The sequence below is a fragment of the Solea senegalensis genome, linkage group LG3 (assembly GCF_019176455.1).
Source record: "Solea senegalensis isolate Sse05_10M linkage group LG3, IFAPA_SoseM_1, whole genome shotgun sequence".
Classification (NCBI taxonomy): Eukaryota; Metazoa; Chordata; class Actinopteri; order Pleuronectiformes; family Soleidae; genus Solea; species Solea senegalensis.
In genome coordinates this window covers 32213406-32228363 of record NC_058023.1, presented here as the reverse complement: position 1 = coordinate 32228363, position 14958 = coordinate 32213406, and the positions used below count along the sequence as shown (strand labels likewise).

The 14958-nt window shown below is 41.0% G+C and overlaps 3 protein-coding genes across 4 annotated transcripts; 1 reads left to right on the top strand and 2 right to left on the bottom strand.

Annotated features, from left to right (window-relative positions):
* Positions 1-129: 129 nt before the first annotated feature.
* LOC122766595 (dickkopf-related protein 2-like) lies at positions 130-3341 on the bottom strand. The gene is made up of 5 exons (XM_044021585.1): positions 3125-3341; positions 2735-2913; positions 2405-2561; positions 1501-1629; positions 130-1011 (listed from the first exon to the last, which is right to left on the bottom strand). The coding sequence occupies exons 2-5, from the start codon at positions 2909-2911 to the stop codon at positions 632-634; spliced, it is 843 nt and encodes a 280-aa protein (XP_043877520.1). The 5' UTR covers positions 2912-2913; positions 3125-3341; the 3' UTR covers positions 130-631.
* A 3682-nt stretch (positions 3342-7023) lies between these two features.
* On the top strand, positions 7024-11332 carry LOC122766593 (calcium uniporter protein, mitochondrial-like). Its single transcript, XM_044021582.1, has 9 exons — positions 7024-7152; positions 8254-8305; positions 8536-8703; positions 9349-9453; positions 9615-9772; positions 10075-10181; positions 10499-10595; positions 10693-10809; positions 11117-11332. Exons 1-9 carry the CDS (start codon positions 7078-7080, stop codon positions 11192-11194), a joined length of 957 nt encoding a protein of 318 aa, XP_043877517.1. The 5' UTR covers positions 7024-7077; the 3' UTR covers positions 11195-11332.
* A 553-nt stretch (positions 11333-11885) lies between these two features.
* Positions 11886-14905, bottom strand: LOC122766592 (ATP-binding cassette sub-family G member 4-like). Of its 2 annotated transcripts, XM_044021581.1 has the most exons (2): positions 13876-14905; positions 11886-13764 (listed from the first exon to the last, which is right to left on the bottom strand). In XM_044021581.1, the coding sequence occupies exons 1-2, from the start codon at positions 14102-14104 to the stop codon at positions 12176-12178; spliced, it is 1818 nt and encodes a 605-aa protein (XP_043877516.1). In that variant the 5' UTR covers positions 14105-14905; the 3' UTR covers positions 11886-12175. The 2 variants fall into 2 exon arrangements, with proteins under 2 accessions (XP_043877516.1, XP_043877515.1); XM_044021580.1 differs by having other exon boundaries at positions 11886-14905.
* Positions 14906-14958: the final 53 nt, after the last annotated feature.

Genomic DNA, 14958 nt, shown 5'->3' with positions numbered 1-14958 from the left:
CTGCTTTTCTCTCTGGACTTTGGTGTGGGAGAGTGAGGGGTTTACAAACGTGAGTTTCCTGTTGGAAAAGTCTGTGTAACAGTGAGATAAAGACGTTGTATTTCTGAAAACAGACACCGACTAACGTTGTAAATGACAAATGTTTTTAATCCATAACACAGTTTGACAAGATTCCGTCTCAAAAGTCATGGAAGTAAACAAACAAACAAACAAACAAACAAACAAACAATCGCAGCCACATTCGTACACAATATATAGAAAAATAACTCTCAGAGTAACAGCAGTGCAATAACAGCACGGGAGTCCGAGCCCCGGGGGGTCTCTGCGTGGACGGGGGGTCGACCCGCTCTGGTTTCCTGTCAGTGTCAAAGGCGTCAAACCGGATTCAGCGAGTTTCAGTTCGTCTAGACGAGGAAGAGGAGGAGCAGGAGGAGGGGGAGGAGGAAACTGGACGCGAGTTTCACGTGTGTGTGAATGCAGACTGACAGGAAGCTCATTAGCATAGAGACAGTGGGCGGGGCCTCCTACAGGTGTGAACAGGTATGGTGATTCACGCTGCGTCTGCCTCTCCCTCCCTCAGGGAGTCGAACCTGTGACCGACTTTCTTTTCCTTTTCTTTCTTTCTTCACGTTCAGTTCTTCTGGCACACGTGAAGCCTCGTCTTTGCCGCCGCTGGCGACGCCGGGGCCGCGCGAGGCGACGCGTGGCGAGACAGCAGCGACGGGGGGGACGCAAACTTGGACTTTGCTGCCGCCGCCAGGAGAGAAGACGACGGTGCAGAGGAGGAGGGGGGCGGGGCTTTCTCCTGCTCTCGCAGCGTCTGGCAGCTCAGGCCGTCGGCGCACGGGCAGCGCTGGAACAGCTCCAGGCCGTGGTTTCCCTTACGGCGGTGTCGCGTGCAAACCTGTCCCTCTCGCAACACGGGCTTACAGATGCGGGTCCAGAAGTGACGAGCGCAGCACAGACTGTCCAAACAGTCTGAGGAGCGGAGACACGGGTCCCCGACCTGACCTGGAGACACAAGGACACACCATGATCACTCACTAGTCACTCACTATTCACTCATTCATAATTAGGAATCAAGGTTTTCTAAAGTTCATAAACAGTTCCTCAATATTTGAATTTAAAAATGGAATATTAGTAGTTTTATTGTCACAAATGTTTAAAAACAAAATATTAGATGTTAAAAACGTTTTCCAAAAAAAAAGGTTTTTCAAAAAGATTGAAAAAGTTTCAAGAAAAATAATTTCAACCCCCCCCAAAAAAAATAGGAAAGGGTTTGAAAAATATCTCACAGTATTTTTTTAAAAGAATGTTGAATTCATTTCAACAGTTCTTATAAAGTTTAGATTTTAAAATGTTTCAACTGAATTTTTTTGTAAGTTTCCAGAAAAGAAAAATAACTTTACAAAAAGAAATGTTTTAAAACAAAATCTTCACTATTTTACTTTCCTTTTTTTTCAGGTTTGTTGCTATGACGATAAGAGAAGAAAAACAAACCTTTTCCGCTCACGCCTTTGACGTCCACTCGACCTCTTTTCTTCCATCCTTTCTTTTTTAGACTCAAACTTCCGTCAGAGTCTGGAATCTTCTGCGACACGAACGCTGCTCCGTCAGCGACGCAGATGTCTGACACAAACACAAACATCATTAACATTTTATTCACTCTTTTTCAAAAAGATTAAAGGTCAAATTATTGAGTAGTAAGTGTTTTCCTGGTCCCGATTCTGCGGCGCTATTTATTCAAAAAGTTTTCCATTCTTTTGTTTTGAAATCTCAGATAATAAATATATGAATTCTACTCTACGATGCAGCAATAGAGCAACAACAGTTTTTTTTACAGTTCATAAAAATCTCATTAAATGTTATATTTTTTATTTTTTATATTTTATTTTGAAAGTATCAATTTGATGAAAACAACAATGTCATTCTTTGTGAAACTTTTAGGAGATAATGTGTTTATATTGATGTGTTTTATCACTTTTATGTGGTGTGATTTTTTGTTGCAAATAACTTTTTTACTTAATTTTTTTTAAAAATAAACCAAAAAATGTACAGTTTTTTTAAACTTCAACAATGTTTTAGTTTATTGTTTAGTTGTATAATTGTAACAAATGTTATAAATATGTGATAGATAAATAAAAATAAAATGTTCTATATGAAAGTTTTTAATTTTCTAAAAGAGTCCAATATTTTTTATGAAAGTTTCAAAAGAAATTTTATAGAATAATTGTATATTTTTTATTTAAGTATCAAGTTTATTAAAACAATTATCTTAAGAGATCATGTGTTTTATCAATTTTTACATTTAATTTTACATTTTTGTTGCAAAATTGGACCTCCAGGTCATGCTAAGCTAAACATGCTAACATGTGTAGATAATGTACATAAATGAGGTTCTTACTGTTGCTGCACTGGTTTCCCGGGCAACACATGCCGTCCCTATGGCAACGCCTTTTCCTCTTGCGGCAGGTCTGGCAGCGGGAGTGGGTGGGGCGTTTGGAGGGGGCGTGGCAATAGCTGCCCTCACTGCACTCCAGGTCGCTCATGCACTGGTACAGCTACACACACATACACACAGAAACATTGTAAATGTCAATGTAAAATCAAACAATAGTCACACAATATTTTTATTTATGAATCATGTGATGGCCCCCAAAGCTCCACCTGGTGGCCCCACGGGGCCCCGAGCCTCATGTTGAGTCACAGTAAAAAAAACAACCAAACAACTCACTGTTAGATCCAGACTCGGCTCCCACATGCTCCGGTTCACCGGCAGCGCGTGCCCCTCCTTCAGGATCACGGTTCTGATGGAGTTGAGCCTCACGCGCGCGTCCGCGCTGCGAGAACACGCCAGGAGCGCGAGACTCGCCATCATCATCATCATCATCATCCCTGACTGAAGGGTCATAACTGAAAAGGAAAAACACCACTTATTATTATTATTTACGTCTTTTAAACATTTTAACAGATTAATTGTTTATTTTCAAATGTTAAAAAAAAAAATCAATTTATTTATTATCAAGCGAATTACAATCAATCAATCGATCAATACACGTGTGGACGCAGCAGAATCGTGTGTTTGAAATAAAAATACTGTAGGGTTTAATGTAAAGAAACTTACCTGTGACCTGCTGATTCTGTGACAGCGTGAACTTTCAGCAGTAAAAAAAAAAAATAATCCCGATTTTCTGCCACTGATGAGTTCGATCCGGTTTCACAGTTTTTTCCTCGCGTTTTTCAAAATATCTGTGAAAAATCCCGTGTTTGTCCTAAAATCAGACGAAAACCGGACGGACTTTCGGCTGCAGCTGCTCAGGTGAGATGATGCAGCAGCAGGAGCCTCGTTCACGTTTTAAAGTGCTTCACATTGACACGCGCGCTCCCGGGTCCGCCCACGAGTCACGCCCCCCTCCCCCCTCCTCCTCCCCACACACACACACACACATCGATACCCGCACACATACACACACGCACACACACACCCTTTCACCTGCAGCCATCGATACAGGTGGATGTTTGTTTGAAGCTGCAGCGGCAGCAACAACAATACAAAAGTCCCATTGAAAAACAGGTGAAAATAGTTTCCCCTCTGTTTCAGTGGCCGTTTTAGTGGCAGACCTGCTGAGTCATGTTTACTGACACACGAGCGCACAATCGGCCCCAAAACACGCGACATAAACTAACACTTTTATTAACAAAAATGACAAAAAACATTTCAAATACGTGGAGAAAAAAGTGGAAGGCGAGGAGCAGAAAAGGCTGTTTTTTGAATGGAGTTTGGTCCAGAAATGAAAAAGGGAAATGTATTCACTCTGGATTCCATAGTTTATTTCGATCCTAATAAACTAAACTTAAATAACTAAAAATAGACCATTTTACAGAAATTATCATGAAAAAGAAAGTAATTACAATACATTTACTGCACAAACAAGCAGTGTATTTATTAAGTTTGAGTAGTATAATACTTTTTTGATACGTATACACTGCTATAAAACTGCATTTATGTGCATTTTTATAGTTATGAGTTAATTCTGATGCCTTTAAAGAGTTTTATAGCATCATGTTTAAATGATGTTGAACATTTTGCTCAAATAAAAGAATAAGAATAAACAGTTTTAAATGAAATTTATCAACGCAATGTTTCTTTTGTGTGAAAAATGCATCTTAAAGTGAGGAAAAGTTTGAACAAAAACAAAAAATACAGCCCGTGTACTTATTACATCACACACACTCACACACAAAGAATCAGCTCAGTTTACATGTGTTGCCTTCAGGTTCTGGTCTCTGGACCACTGGGTTTCACCAGGTCCTTAAACCTGAACCAGTGACGACAAAAACCACATTCAAACCTGATCCAAAAGGGATAGTTCAGGTTTGTGTTTTTGTTTTACAGTATATGTTTATAAGGGATGTCACGGTTCTCCAAATCCTCATTTCTATTCTCAGTCTTCAACAGGAGAGTGAAGTTTGTAAACCACTCACTCTCTCACACCAAAGTCCATAGAGAAAATCCCTGATTTTAACATCACAGCACACAGGAGTTGTTGATCCACTGCTGCCTCCGTCACTAAGTTCAAATGTGTTATTTTGTCAATTCGGCTTTTGAAATCCTTTGTTCAGATTGACCTCAGTGACACAAAGTGACCACACGAGGCAGCAGATGACCAGCAGCTCCTGTGTCCCCGTGAGCTAAAATCACTGTTTTTTTTCTATGGGCTTTGGTGTGGGAGAGTGAGCGGTTTACAAAGCAGCAACACAAACTTTTTGACCTAGCTGCAAACAACTATATTGATTTATCTCACCCACTCACTCAGTTGATGACAAACTAAACATTTGGAACACCCCCTGGTGGCTGGCTGGAGTATCGGACATAAGCCCCGCCCCTTCAAAGTAAGCAGAGGGGGACAAAAGAAGAAAAAACATGAAAACGGGCGTTAACATTTTATGAACACTTTAAGTTTACGTTGATGACAGAAAACGTTGTGTCATGTTATAATGTCACACACACACACACACACACACAGGGATTTTACATATTGTGTTTTATCTTGATGACAATTGAAGTTGTGAACTTTATTGAACGACATTTAACCTTTGCATACTCACAAAACAGCTGCACACACACACACACACACGCGCACACACACACACACTGGCCTTTAGATAAATTGTATGATGTCACCCATATCACATTAACACCTCTCACACCTATTTCACCTTTTTCCTTGTGTGTGTGTGTGTGTGTGTGTGTGTGTGTGATATCAGTGTATCTAAAGTGAAACCTAATATTCACCATCTGCGGTTCAGAGAAGGAGGGAAGAAGAAAAGACGCAGAGCTTTTGATTCCATGTGCTGAGAAGAGAACGTCATGTTCTGGAGATGAAGGGGAAAGATAAAGACGTAAAGAAGCAAATAAAAGAATTAGATAAAAACTCATTAAATCATGAATTCATTAGATTCACACAGTATGTGAAGGTTGAAATGTGACAGGAAACTGATGATGATGAAGAACACGTTCACGTCTTTATCTCACTGTCAGACACACTTGAAGTCTGAAGTCTGTGAAACGCTCACTCTCCCACACCAAAGCCCAGAGAGTAAATCTCACATGGACACAGGAGCTGCTGGTCTACTGCTGCCTCGTGTGGTCACTTTGTGTCACTGAGGTTAATCTGAACAAAGCATTTCAAACACTGAATTAACAAAAACAAGACATTTGAACGACTCCTGTGTCCTTGTGACCTTAAACCACTGATTCTCTCTGTGGAATCACAACTGCATCTACTATAGTCATCATAATGGGAATGAAAGATATGTCACACACACACACACACACACACACACACAGCCAGCAGCCTCAAGACGTGTGTGTGTGTAACTCGGTGAAAGTAGCACAGCAGCACCCCCTTGTGGTCTATAACAACAGCTGCAGCGACACAAGAAGGAGAAAGAAAAACATTAATCACATTTTAAAAAGCTCTGCATTTGTTCGATGGTCATTTTGTTCATTTGTTTGTTTACATACATATATACATATACTGCATATATACATACATATATACATATACTGCATATATACATACATATATACATATACTGCATATATACATACATATATATATACTGCATCTATACATACATATATATACTGCATCTATACATGCATATATACATATACATACATATATACATATACTGCATATATACATACATATATACATATACTGCATATATACATATACATACATATATACATATACTGCATATATACATACATACATATATACATATACTGCATATATACATATAAATACATATATACTACTGCATATATATACATACATATATACATATACTGCATATATACATATACATACATATATACATATACTGCATATATACATACATACATACATATATACATATACTGCATATATACATACATATATACATATACTGCATATATACATACATACATACATATATACATATACTGCATATATACATACATATATACATATACTGCATATATACATAAACATACATATATACATATACTGCATATATACATACATACATATATACATATACTGCATATATACATATACATACATATATACACTACATATATTTTACTACGAAATTGCAGTTATAAAAAGGAGTTTTTCTGCTTTATTTTGCAGAAATACATTTTTAAGTGACTATTTGGTTGAATCTGAACACACAAGAGTATCCAACTCTCTCTTGTCCATATTGTTACGACACATTTATGTACCAATTATAAAATAATCCATAATGTATATATTAACAGAAAACATAAATATTAAATTACATTTTTTTTAGATGAAAACTTTTGGATAAACAGGTTTAAAATCCAACTTAAATATTAGTAAGAGGTGAAAGCATTCCTTCACCCGTCCGACTCATGCGGTCAGGTAAGAGTTAACCTGGTTAACCATGAAACCTGTTTGCACTCGCCTCTCTGACATTCCTGCCTGTGGAAGGAAGAGTTTTTTACGACACACACGGGAAGTGTGGGAGTATTTTCAGCCGAGCTGCAGCTCCGGATCCATCATGTTTGTCTCCAGATCCGTGTGCAGGTTCGGTTTCTGCCGCTCTCCACGCAAAACATACGACGGGATCTACACAGTGAGTTCGACACGCCTTCACATTTGGAACTGTGAATTTGCAGAACTGTGAATTAAGAGTAACAAACGATAGGTTTTTGTGTAACAGCAGAGAAAGACAGAAGCTTGTCTTTAAAAGTTTGGATTGTTATGCGACTAACTTTAAATCTGATAATACAGCAACAAAAATGAACGACATACTTTTCCTGTGACTTCAAATCTTCTAACAGCTGCCAATATTGCAAAATTGACTCATGGTAGTAAAACGATGTGGTTTTATTCCACTCTGTACATAACTTTACCTGCTTATACAGTCGCTGTTACCATAAAAACACCTAAACATGTTGAATACGACTGAACCATGTGATGTTTATATCACCGCCAAATCCCTAATGTGGATGAAACTTCGTGTGATGTTGGAGGATCGGATCCTGTTTACATGCAGACACTGTAGTGTTTTCACAGAGATGAGACTTTTCTTTGGGGTTTTCTTGAAAATGTTCTGTTTTCTGAGATGCCGTGAGTTGTTCGATCCTCACCAAAATCAAATGGGAACATAGTTGTGCGATCATCTACCCATTACTGAAGATTCAGATTGATCCGTCAGAAAACGTGGACAAGAAGTAGATAAAAGTGGGGCAAATGTATGCCGACGACAACAAAAACCTCTTGACCGAGGTCATAAAGCCATTTTTAAAACATTCAGACTGATCTGGAAAAGAAACGTAGACAGGAAGTTGCTACATTCTATTGAACATACTAAACTTTTAACTTTAAATTTGACAATACGACTGAACCGTGTGACATTTATATTGCAGCCAAATCCGTCACCTGGATCAGATTAGAATTAACATTTTTCCCATTATACAACCATCAGTTGTTAGATTCTTGCACAAATTTACCTGAGCATCACAAAATAAATTTAAAAAGGAATTCAGATTGATCTGTAAAAAAAAGGGAGTGGCTAACAGACGTTAGCAGACGTTAGCCACAGCAAAGAAATATCTTTAAACAGCAAATAACAAACAAACAAAACCGTATATTTGTATATTTAGCAGACATTGATACTTAATGTGAACCTTTCTTGATTCTGTGACTGTAATAATTCATTCTTGTGTCTCAGTCCAGTTCTGTCTGGATTCTTTCTCGCTACAGCAGTCGACCGACGACCAAAGGTAAACTCTCTCAACTTCAACTAAAAGTGATTTAAACCCTTCACACATTTCTATATTGAGTGTTACACTTGATTAATTCATGTCCTCCTGGGTATAAAGAGGTGCATTCATTTTGTATTTGAAAGATTTCTAAACTATTTACGTTGTCTCGTGTTCATGACAGGTGGTGTCATACATTTGTTAAATTAAACCTCACTAATGTGGTATACCGCCCTCTCGCTCTCTTTCAGATGTGTCTGTTCGTTACAGCTTCGGTCGCCCGGTCCTCTCTGTGCGTCTTCCTGCAGGTCACGAGGGTCGTTTCACTCTGACGCCAATGTTGACCACAGTGGGCGACCTGCTGCGCGACATCACCGCCAAAGACCGCGGAGTTCACTATGCTGTCCTGCTCAACGGAGGTGACACACACTCATCTGAACAACTTCACTGATGAGGACCACGCCCTCTAAACACACTCTCATCTGAACAACTTCACTTGTGAAGACCACGCCCCCTAAACACACACTCATCTGAACAACTTCACTGATGAAGACCACGCCCTCTAAACACACTCTCATCTGAACAACTTCACTTATGAAGACCACGCCCCCTAAACACACTCTCATCTGAACAACTTCACTTGTGAAGACCACGCCCCTTCATACAGACACCCTTCATATTAAAAAAACAAGCTAAAAGTAGTTTCAAAGAGTCCTCACTTTTATGCCTTTCATTATATTGTATCTTTATTTAGTATCTAAATTCTAAGAGAATTTAATTATTTAAGTTAACATCCTATTTTTTTCTTTTTAGCATTCCATACTTGGGTTAGAAAGAAAAAATCCTTCTCTTGACAAAAACATAAAGTTTTCAACTTCCTTTAAAAGTTTAGAATGACCAACAAGGATTCTCACGCTCCAAAATGTCTTAATTCTCTGAAACTGTCCACAAAATAGTCACTTTCAGCTCATGTCCTCAGGTCCTCACAAACCCCCAAAATTCAGGTGGTCCCCACAAAGGCAGCAGAACAGGAATAAAGAGGAATCTTTCTTTTGTCTCCTCAGACGGACAGAGAATCTCCTCCTGCACTTTCATGGAAACAGTTTTAAATAAAGACTTCCAGCTCGTCATCAACGACGTGACACACAACGTTCGTTCTTTCGGACAAGGTATGAACCTCTAGGGCGCACCGTTAGCCACATTACTTTATGTGAATATGAAGATTAAAAAAACTAATATATGTATATAAATACTGCCTCGTATATAAAAGATGACATTGTGCATTAGAATGAAAGCATCATTTGTAAGTTCTGTTTCGTGTGAGAACCAGGTCCGTCTCACGAGCACGTGTCGGGCGTGGACGACGTGAAGTACATGGTCAGACTCCTTCACGCGGCTCTGACGCTTCCTCAGCGGCAGCACGCCAAACACTCGGAGCTGCTGATGAAACAGGAGGAGCTGAAAGAGCAGCTGAAGCCTCTGGAGACGGTAAAACACGGCACACTCCAACTCCAGTCACCCGCCGGTCCAGTTTGGTCACTCAGGGGCCGGTTCAGAGAAAATAATGTTAAAATGATATCATGCCATTATGAATAAAAGGGTTTGGATATAAAACTATTTATGCATAGGTACATTTTTCTTTTTCTTCAGGATGGCCCTTTACTCCACATATATATATATATATATATATAAATATATATATATATGTACATATATATATATTTATATAAAATGTTTCAAAATTAAAGTTAAATGACTGTATTTATGTTTGTGTGTGTGTGTGTTTGTAGGTGAAAGTCCAGATGGCAAAGGACGCACACTCAAAAGCGTCCATGTTGGGGTGGGTGGGGCTTGCCTACCTGTCACTGCAGGGAGGGTTCCTGGGTTATCTCACCTGGTAATGTACTTTTTTTTTTACCATCACAAACAAATGTCTAACCATGAATTTTAACCCCAAACCCGACTCAAACCCTAAAACCAGGTCTTAACCCCAAAAAGAACTTTTTCCCTGAGTCATCCAGACATTCTGACTCCGCCCTCTTTGATAATATAAAAAAAAAGTCAACGTCTTCTTCCCCCGTTTTTGATGCAGCGGCACCGCAGCGCCGTGCACAGGCCTGGCATAGGTACTGCAGCGTTTATAGAGCGCTATTTCCTGAAACGACGTCGTGTTTAACGGGAAATGTTTTGTGTGTGTGTGTGTGTGTGTGTCAGGTATGTGTTTGAGTGGGACACCATGGAGCCCGTCACCTACTTCATCACCTACACCACCAGCATGATCTTCTTCGCCTACTACATGCTCACACGACAGGTAAAGACCCGTGTTTCTTTATTTCTTTATGACACGTTCATGTGACTCTCTCACTCACTGTGTGTGTGTGTGTGTGTGTGTGTGTGTGTGTGTGTAGGATTTCGTCTGTCCGGACGTGCGCGACCGTCAGTTCCTTCACTTCTTTTACCGCAAAGCGTCTCATCAGAAGTTTGACGTTGACAAATACAATGAGCTCAGAGACAAACTGGCACAGGTGACGCACACGCACGCAACAAATTTATGTTGAAATATTTGAATTGCGCAAAAAAAAAGACTTTATTCTATATTGTACACATACATATATATATATACATATATATATACATACAATTTATGGGGTACAATTTCCTTGGTTCAACCTCATGTGTTAATATAAATGTAGTTAGCTTAGCATTAGCCACACAAGCATAGTCACCTCAGAAATAACCAAAAAATAATTATTAAAAAGAATTAATAAAACATTTCTACGGCTCTAGATGAAATACATACATTAAACAGTGTGTGTGTGTGTGTGTGTGTAGGTGGACGACGACCTGCAGAAGTTGAGAAGTGCCATCCGTCTGCAGAAGCCGGTCAACAAGGTTCAAAATGTTTCCTGAGAGTATTTTTTCAAGTTCTCCTTTTATGTTTTTTTTTTTTTTCTTAAAGAAAAGAGTTTTAAAGTTTTTTTTTATTAACTGTTCTTCGTGAAAAGTTTCTTTTTGTCAAGATGGTGTTACACTTTAGATGAAGTAAAACTATCTCAAATACTGCATCCAATGTAAATATAAAGTTATGTCAATACAAAACAAGATGTACAACAAATGTGGGCGGCTAAGTGTTTGGGTTAGCGAGAGGAGCTCAATGAACGGAGGGGAGACATGAGCCCTTGTAGGCTGACTGAAGACCAGACGTGCTGCTACGTTCTGGACCATCAGGAGACCTGTAGCAGGGCGTTAGCAGGTAGCCGAGGCGGGAGATGACCAAAGCCTGTACTAGGAGCTGAGTAGCCTGTTGACTTAGGTATGGCCAGATTTTTCTTATATTGAATAGTGTAAAGCGACAGAGGCAACATGATCTATGGCATCTAAGTTTCTCGCTATCTTTAAAGGAGCCAGAGATCAGGACAAGTACATAAATGTGTAAAAACAAGTGTCACCTACTATGAAATGTTCATCATTCTCATTCTCACTAGATATACATCACAGTTGTAACGAATACTTAGAACAGGGATTCCTGCACGACCCTACGAGAGGGTGCTGCTATTATAAGTGTTTTCCTGTGTCAAAAATGTCGTTGAGCACAAGTCAATAATAAATTCAACTTTATCCCCAATGAAATGTCCACAGTTTTCATTTGATGAATGCACTTTCCTCTGTAGACACTTGATGTCTGATCTGGGCAGTGGGGCCTGAAGTTCAGGGCCCCAGAGCGCTTCTCATTGGCTGATTTGAAGCAAGGGCGGGTATGAGAGGAATGTCTGAGAAATTCCAGACCAAAATCACCACTGGTAATGATGCAGCACAACATCTGGATGACTGCATGAATGTGAAGTCGATCGGGGTCCATCAGGACAAGAATCCGTCGGTTGCCTCTGGTTGTTAACGCTCTAACTTGACTTTGTAGCGCAGGACCAGGTAAGTCGATACTCTGAGGATCAGGAAGAAAATCCCCAGCACTATGAAATCCACGTACAGCTTTGCTTCCTCCACATCCAGCAGCTGCAGGACCTCTTCAGGCTTTTGGAAGATACATGTCGAGTCCGGACACTCCAGCTCAGTGCGGTTCATCCCGTAGATGGACAGGATCACACCTTCAAAGCCGTACCTAATGTACGAGACATAAGAGCTCCACTGCAGGTATTTGGGAATGGTGTCAAAGTTGACAAAGAATCCAGAGAAGAGGAGCATTGGTATCGCTGTGACTGGACCCAAGAAGGTTGCCACCTGCAGAGATGGCGACACAGCACCTATGAGGAGACCCACAGACTGAGCTACTACCACTGTGGACATGGACAAGGCTACGAACAGCAGGTAGCGAACAGCTTCCGGTGGCTGCTCGGTCATCCAGTAAACTATACTACAGTACATGACTGGACAAATCACCTGGAATGGTACGTCAGCCACGGTTTTGGCCAAGTAATAGGCCTTCAGACTGTACCAGTAGTTCAGATGTTCCCTCATAAGCACCGACATCTCCAGAGGAAAGGTTAGGACAGTGGGCATCAGGGCAGCAAACATCAGGAAGAGCATAGAGAAAAAGAGGAAACCAGTGTTGGTGAAGACCTTGCTGGCATCGTTTCCAATTTTGAGATAAAGCAAGCCAATAAGCACTCCGATAAAAAGATGGGACATGATCCGAAAGTGGGTCAGAACCAAATCCCTGCATGTGGTCACTAAGTTTCTCTTTAAGAGGATCCAGAACTGTGTAAACGTATTGGTGTTGAACGTCCGTTTCTCCGGGTTCCCTTTGTCACCGCGATGCTGAGAATGAGGTGAACAATCTTTCCTTGAGATCTTGTTTTCTTTTCCCTCCCTGAAGCACAGGACACCCCTGACAGCCTCAAACAGTATATGATTCAGGTCTCCATACTCCCCTGATGCCACCTCGATGATGAAATCCGCCGGGTTGTGATACTTTGGGCAGTCGAGGCCCACATTCCTCAGAAAAGGGATGAGGTGAGACACGGTGCCTGTGTATATGCAGTGACCCTGACTGAGGATGTACAGCTTATCAAACATCTCAAAGAGCTTGGCACTGGGCTGATGAATGGTGCAGATGATTGTCCGCCCGCCCTTCGCCAGAGACTTCATCAGAGAAACCACGTGGTAGCTGGACATGCTGTCCAGACCACTGGTGGGCTCGTCAAAGAACATGACCGGGGGATTGTTGACCAGCTCCTGGGCGATGGCGAGTCTTTTGCGCTGACCTCCAGAGAGACAGCTGGTGCGCGTCTGAGCACACTCCTCCAGATTCAGCGCCGTCAGGATCTCTTTCACAAGAGCTTTTTTGACTTTCTGACTCTCGTTCAGTTTCAGATTGGCAGAAACCATCATGGCCTCCTTTGTTGTGAGGTGTGCCACTAACATGTCGTCCTGCATGATGTAGCAGGACATCTTCCTGAAGGTCTGCAGCTCCCGTTGGTGTCCATTCACGAGGACCTGACCCTTCATGCCGGTCTCCCTGTATCCTGCCAAAATATTCATCAGACTGGATTTCCCGGCTCCAGAGGGCCCCAAGATGCCATTCAGCTCTCTGCTGCTGAATCTTCCCGACAGACTTGTGAGGAGGGCTTTTTTACCTCTCCTCCGCCACCAGGGGCCCTCAGGGACGGTGTACGAGAGGTCATTGAACTCCAGGTCCACAGCAGAACGATGTGGGAGGTGGGAGAAGCTGTGGACCTCAGTCATGGGGTTTCTCAATTTCTTCGAGCTGGTGAGCTCTGGTGCCACTTGTGGTTTCCCAAATGTGCTCATTTCCACGGGGACGTGGACGGAGCCCGACTCCACTGGCTTCTCAGTCACACTCATACTCAAAGGCCTGCAAAGGAGGACACACACAATTGAAAATCCAATTCAAATCATTTTCTCACAGAGCTGAAATTTTGCGAATCAACAACAGAATTTGAGGTTTTGTTTTGAAATGTGTTACACATGGGTCTGTCTGTCTGTCTGTCCATGATTTAAATGATGACACTTTTCCATTCTACAGTTCCAGCACGGCTTTTTTGTGCTTTTCCATCAGTGACAGAACCTGGAACCTATTGTTTTTGGTGTTTGTCGTCACTGACGAGTCACGAGTGCGACGTCGAGAATCAAAACCAACGATGTCCAACTGTCATTTAAAGTTAAAGACTTCAAAATCATACTTATAGTTCCAAAACCTACTCATAATCCCAAAATTCTATTTATAAATCTTCCTATGGCGACTCCGCCCCCTTTGAGGAGGAGCTATGAAGTCATGGAAAAACAGCACGACTGATGCTAGAGCTCTATAACGGAAAAGTGACAGAACGGTCTGACGCTTCAGACCCTGGCAGAGACTCTTTGACTTTGTGGGCAACAGTGACATCTAGTGGTGAGACTTTGTCTTCTTCAGTTAACTACGGTGGCCTTGACTTACCAGAAAGGATGTAAATAACTCTTCTTTTCTAAATAATCTCAAGGAGATGTAATGACGAGTTCTTTGTCACAGTTTGAAAAGATCTTCTGTAGAGATTCTTGTCTGAAGAAGCCTCGGACAGTCCAGTCCAGTCCAGTCCAGTTCCAGCTCACATACTAAAGACCTCTTCTTCTCTTTTGGCAGGTGTGTAACACTGTCTTACCATTCAGGCTGATGAAAGACGTTCTCCTTTCAAGTTCCTCCTTCAAAGCGTAGAACGCAC

Bases quoted from the DNA above. Each gene is read 5' to 3' on its own strand.
- LOC122766595 (XM_044021585.1), bottom strand. From the start codon at position 2,911: ATGACCCTTCAGTCAGGGATGATGATGATGATGATGATGGCGAGTCTC. The intron at 2,562-2,734 runs GTGAGTTGTTTG...ATGTGTGTGTAG, and splicing joins AGCCGAGTCTGGATCTAACA to CTGTACCAGTGCATGAGCGA. The intron at 1,012-1,500 runs GTTTGTTTTTCT...TTGTGTCTCCAG, and splicing joins CAAAGGCGTGAGCGGAAAAG to GTCAGGTCGGGGACCCGTGT.
- LOC122766593 (XM_044021582.1), top strand. From the start codon at position 7,078: ATGTTTGTCTCCAGATCCGTGTGCAGGTTCGGTTTCTGCCGCTCTCCA. The intron at 9,773-10,074 runs GTAAAACACGGC...GTGTGTTTGTAG, and splicing joins AGCTGAAGCCTCTGGAGACG to GTGAAAGTCCAGATGGCAAA. The intron at 10,596-10,692 runs GTAAAGACCCGT...GTGTGTGTGTAG, and splicing joins ACTACATGCTCACACGACAG to GATTTCGTCTGTCCGGACGT.
- LOC122766592 (XM_044021580.1), bottom strand. From the start codon at position 14,104: ATGAGTGTGACTGAGAAGCCAGTGGAGTCGGGCTCCGTCCACGTCCCC.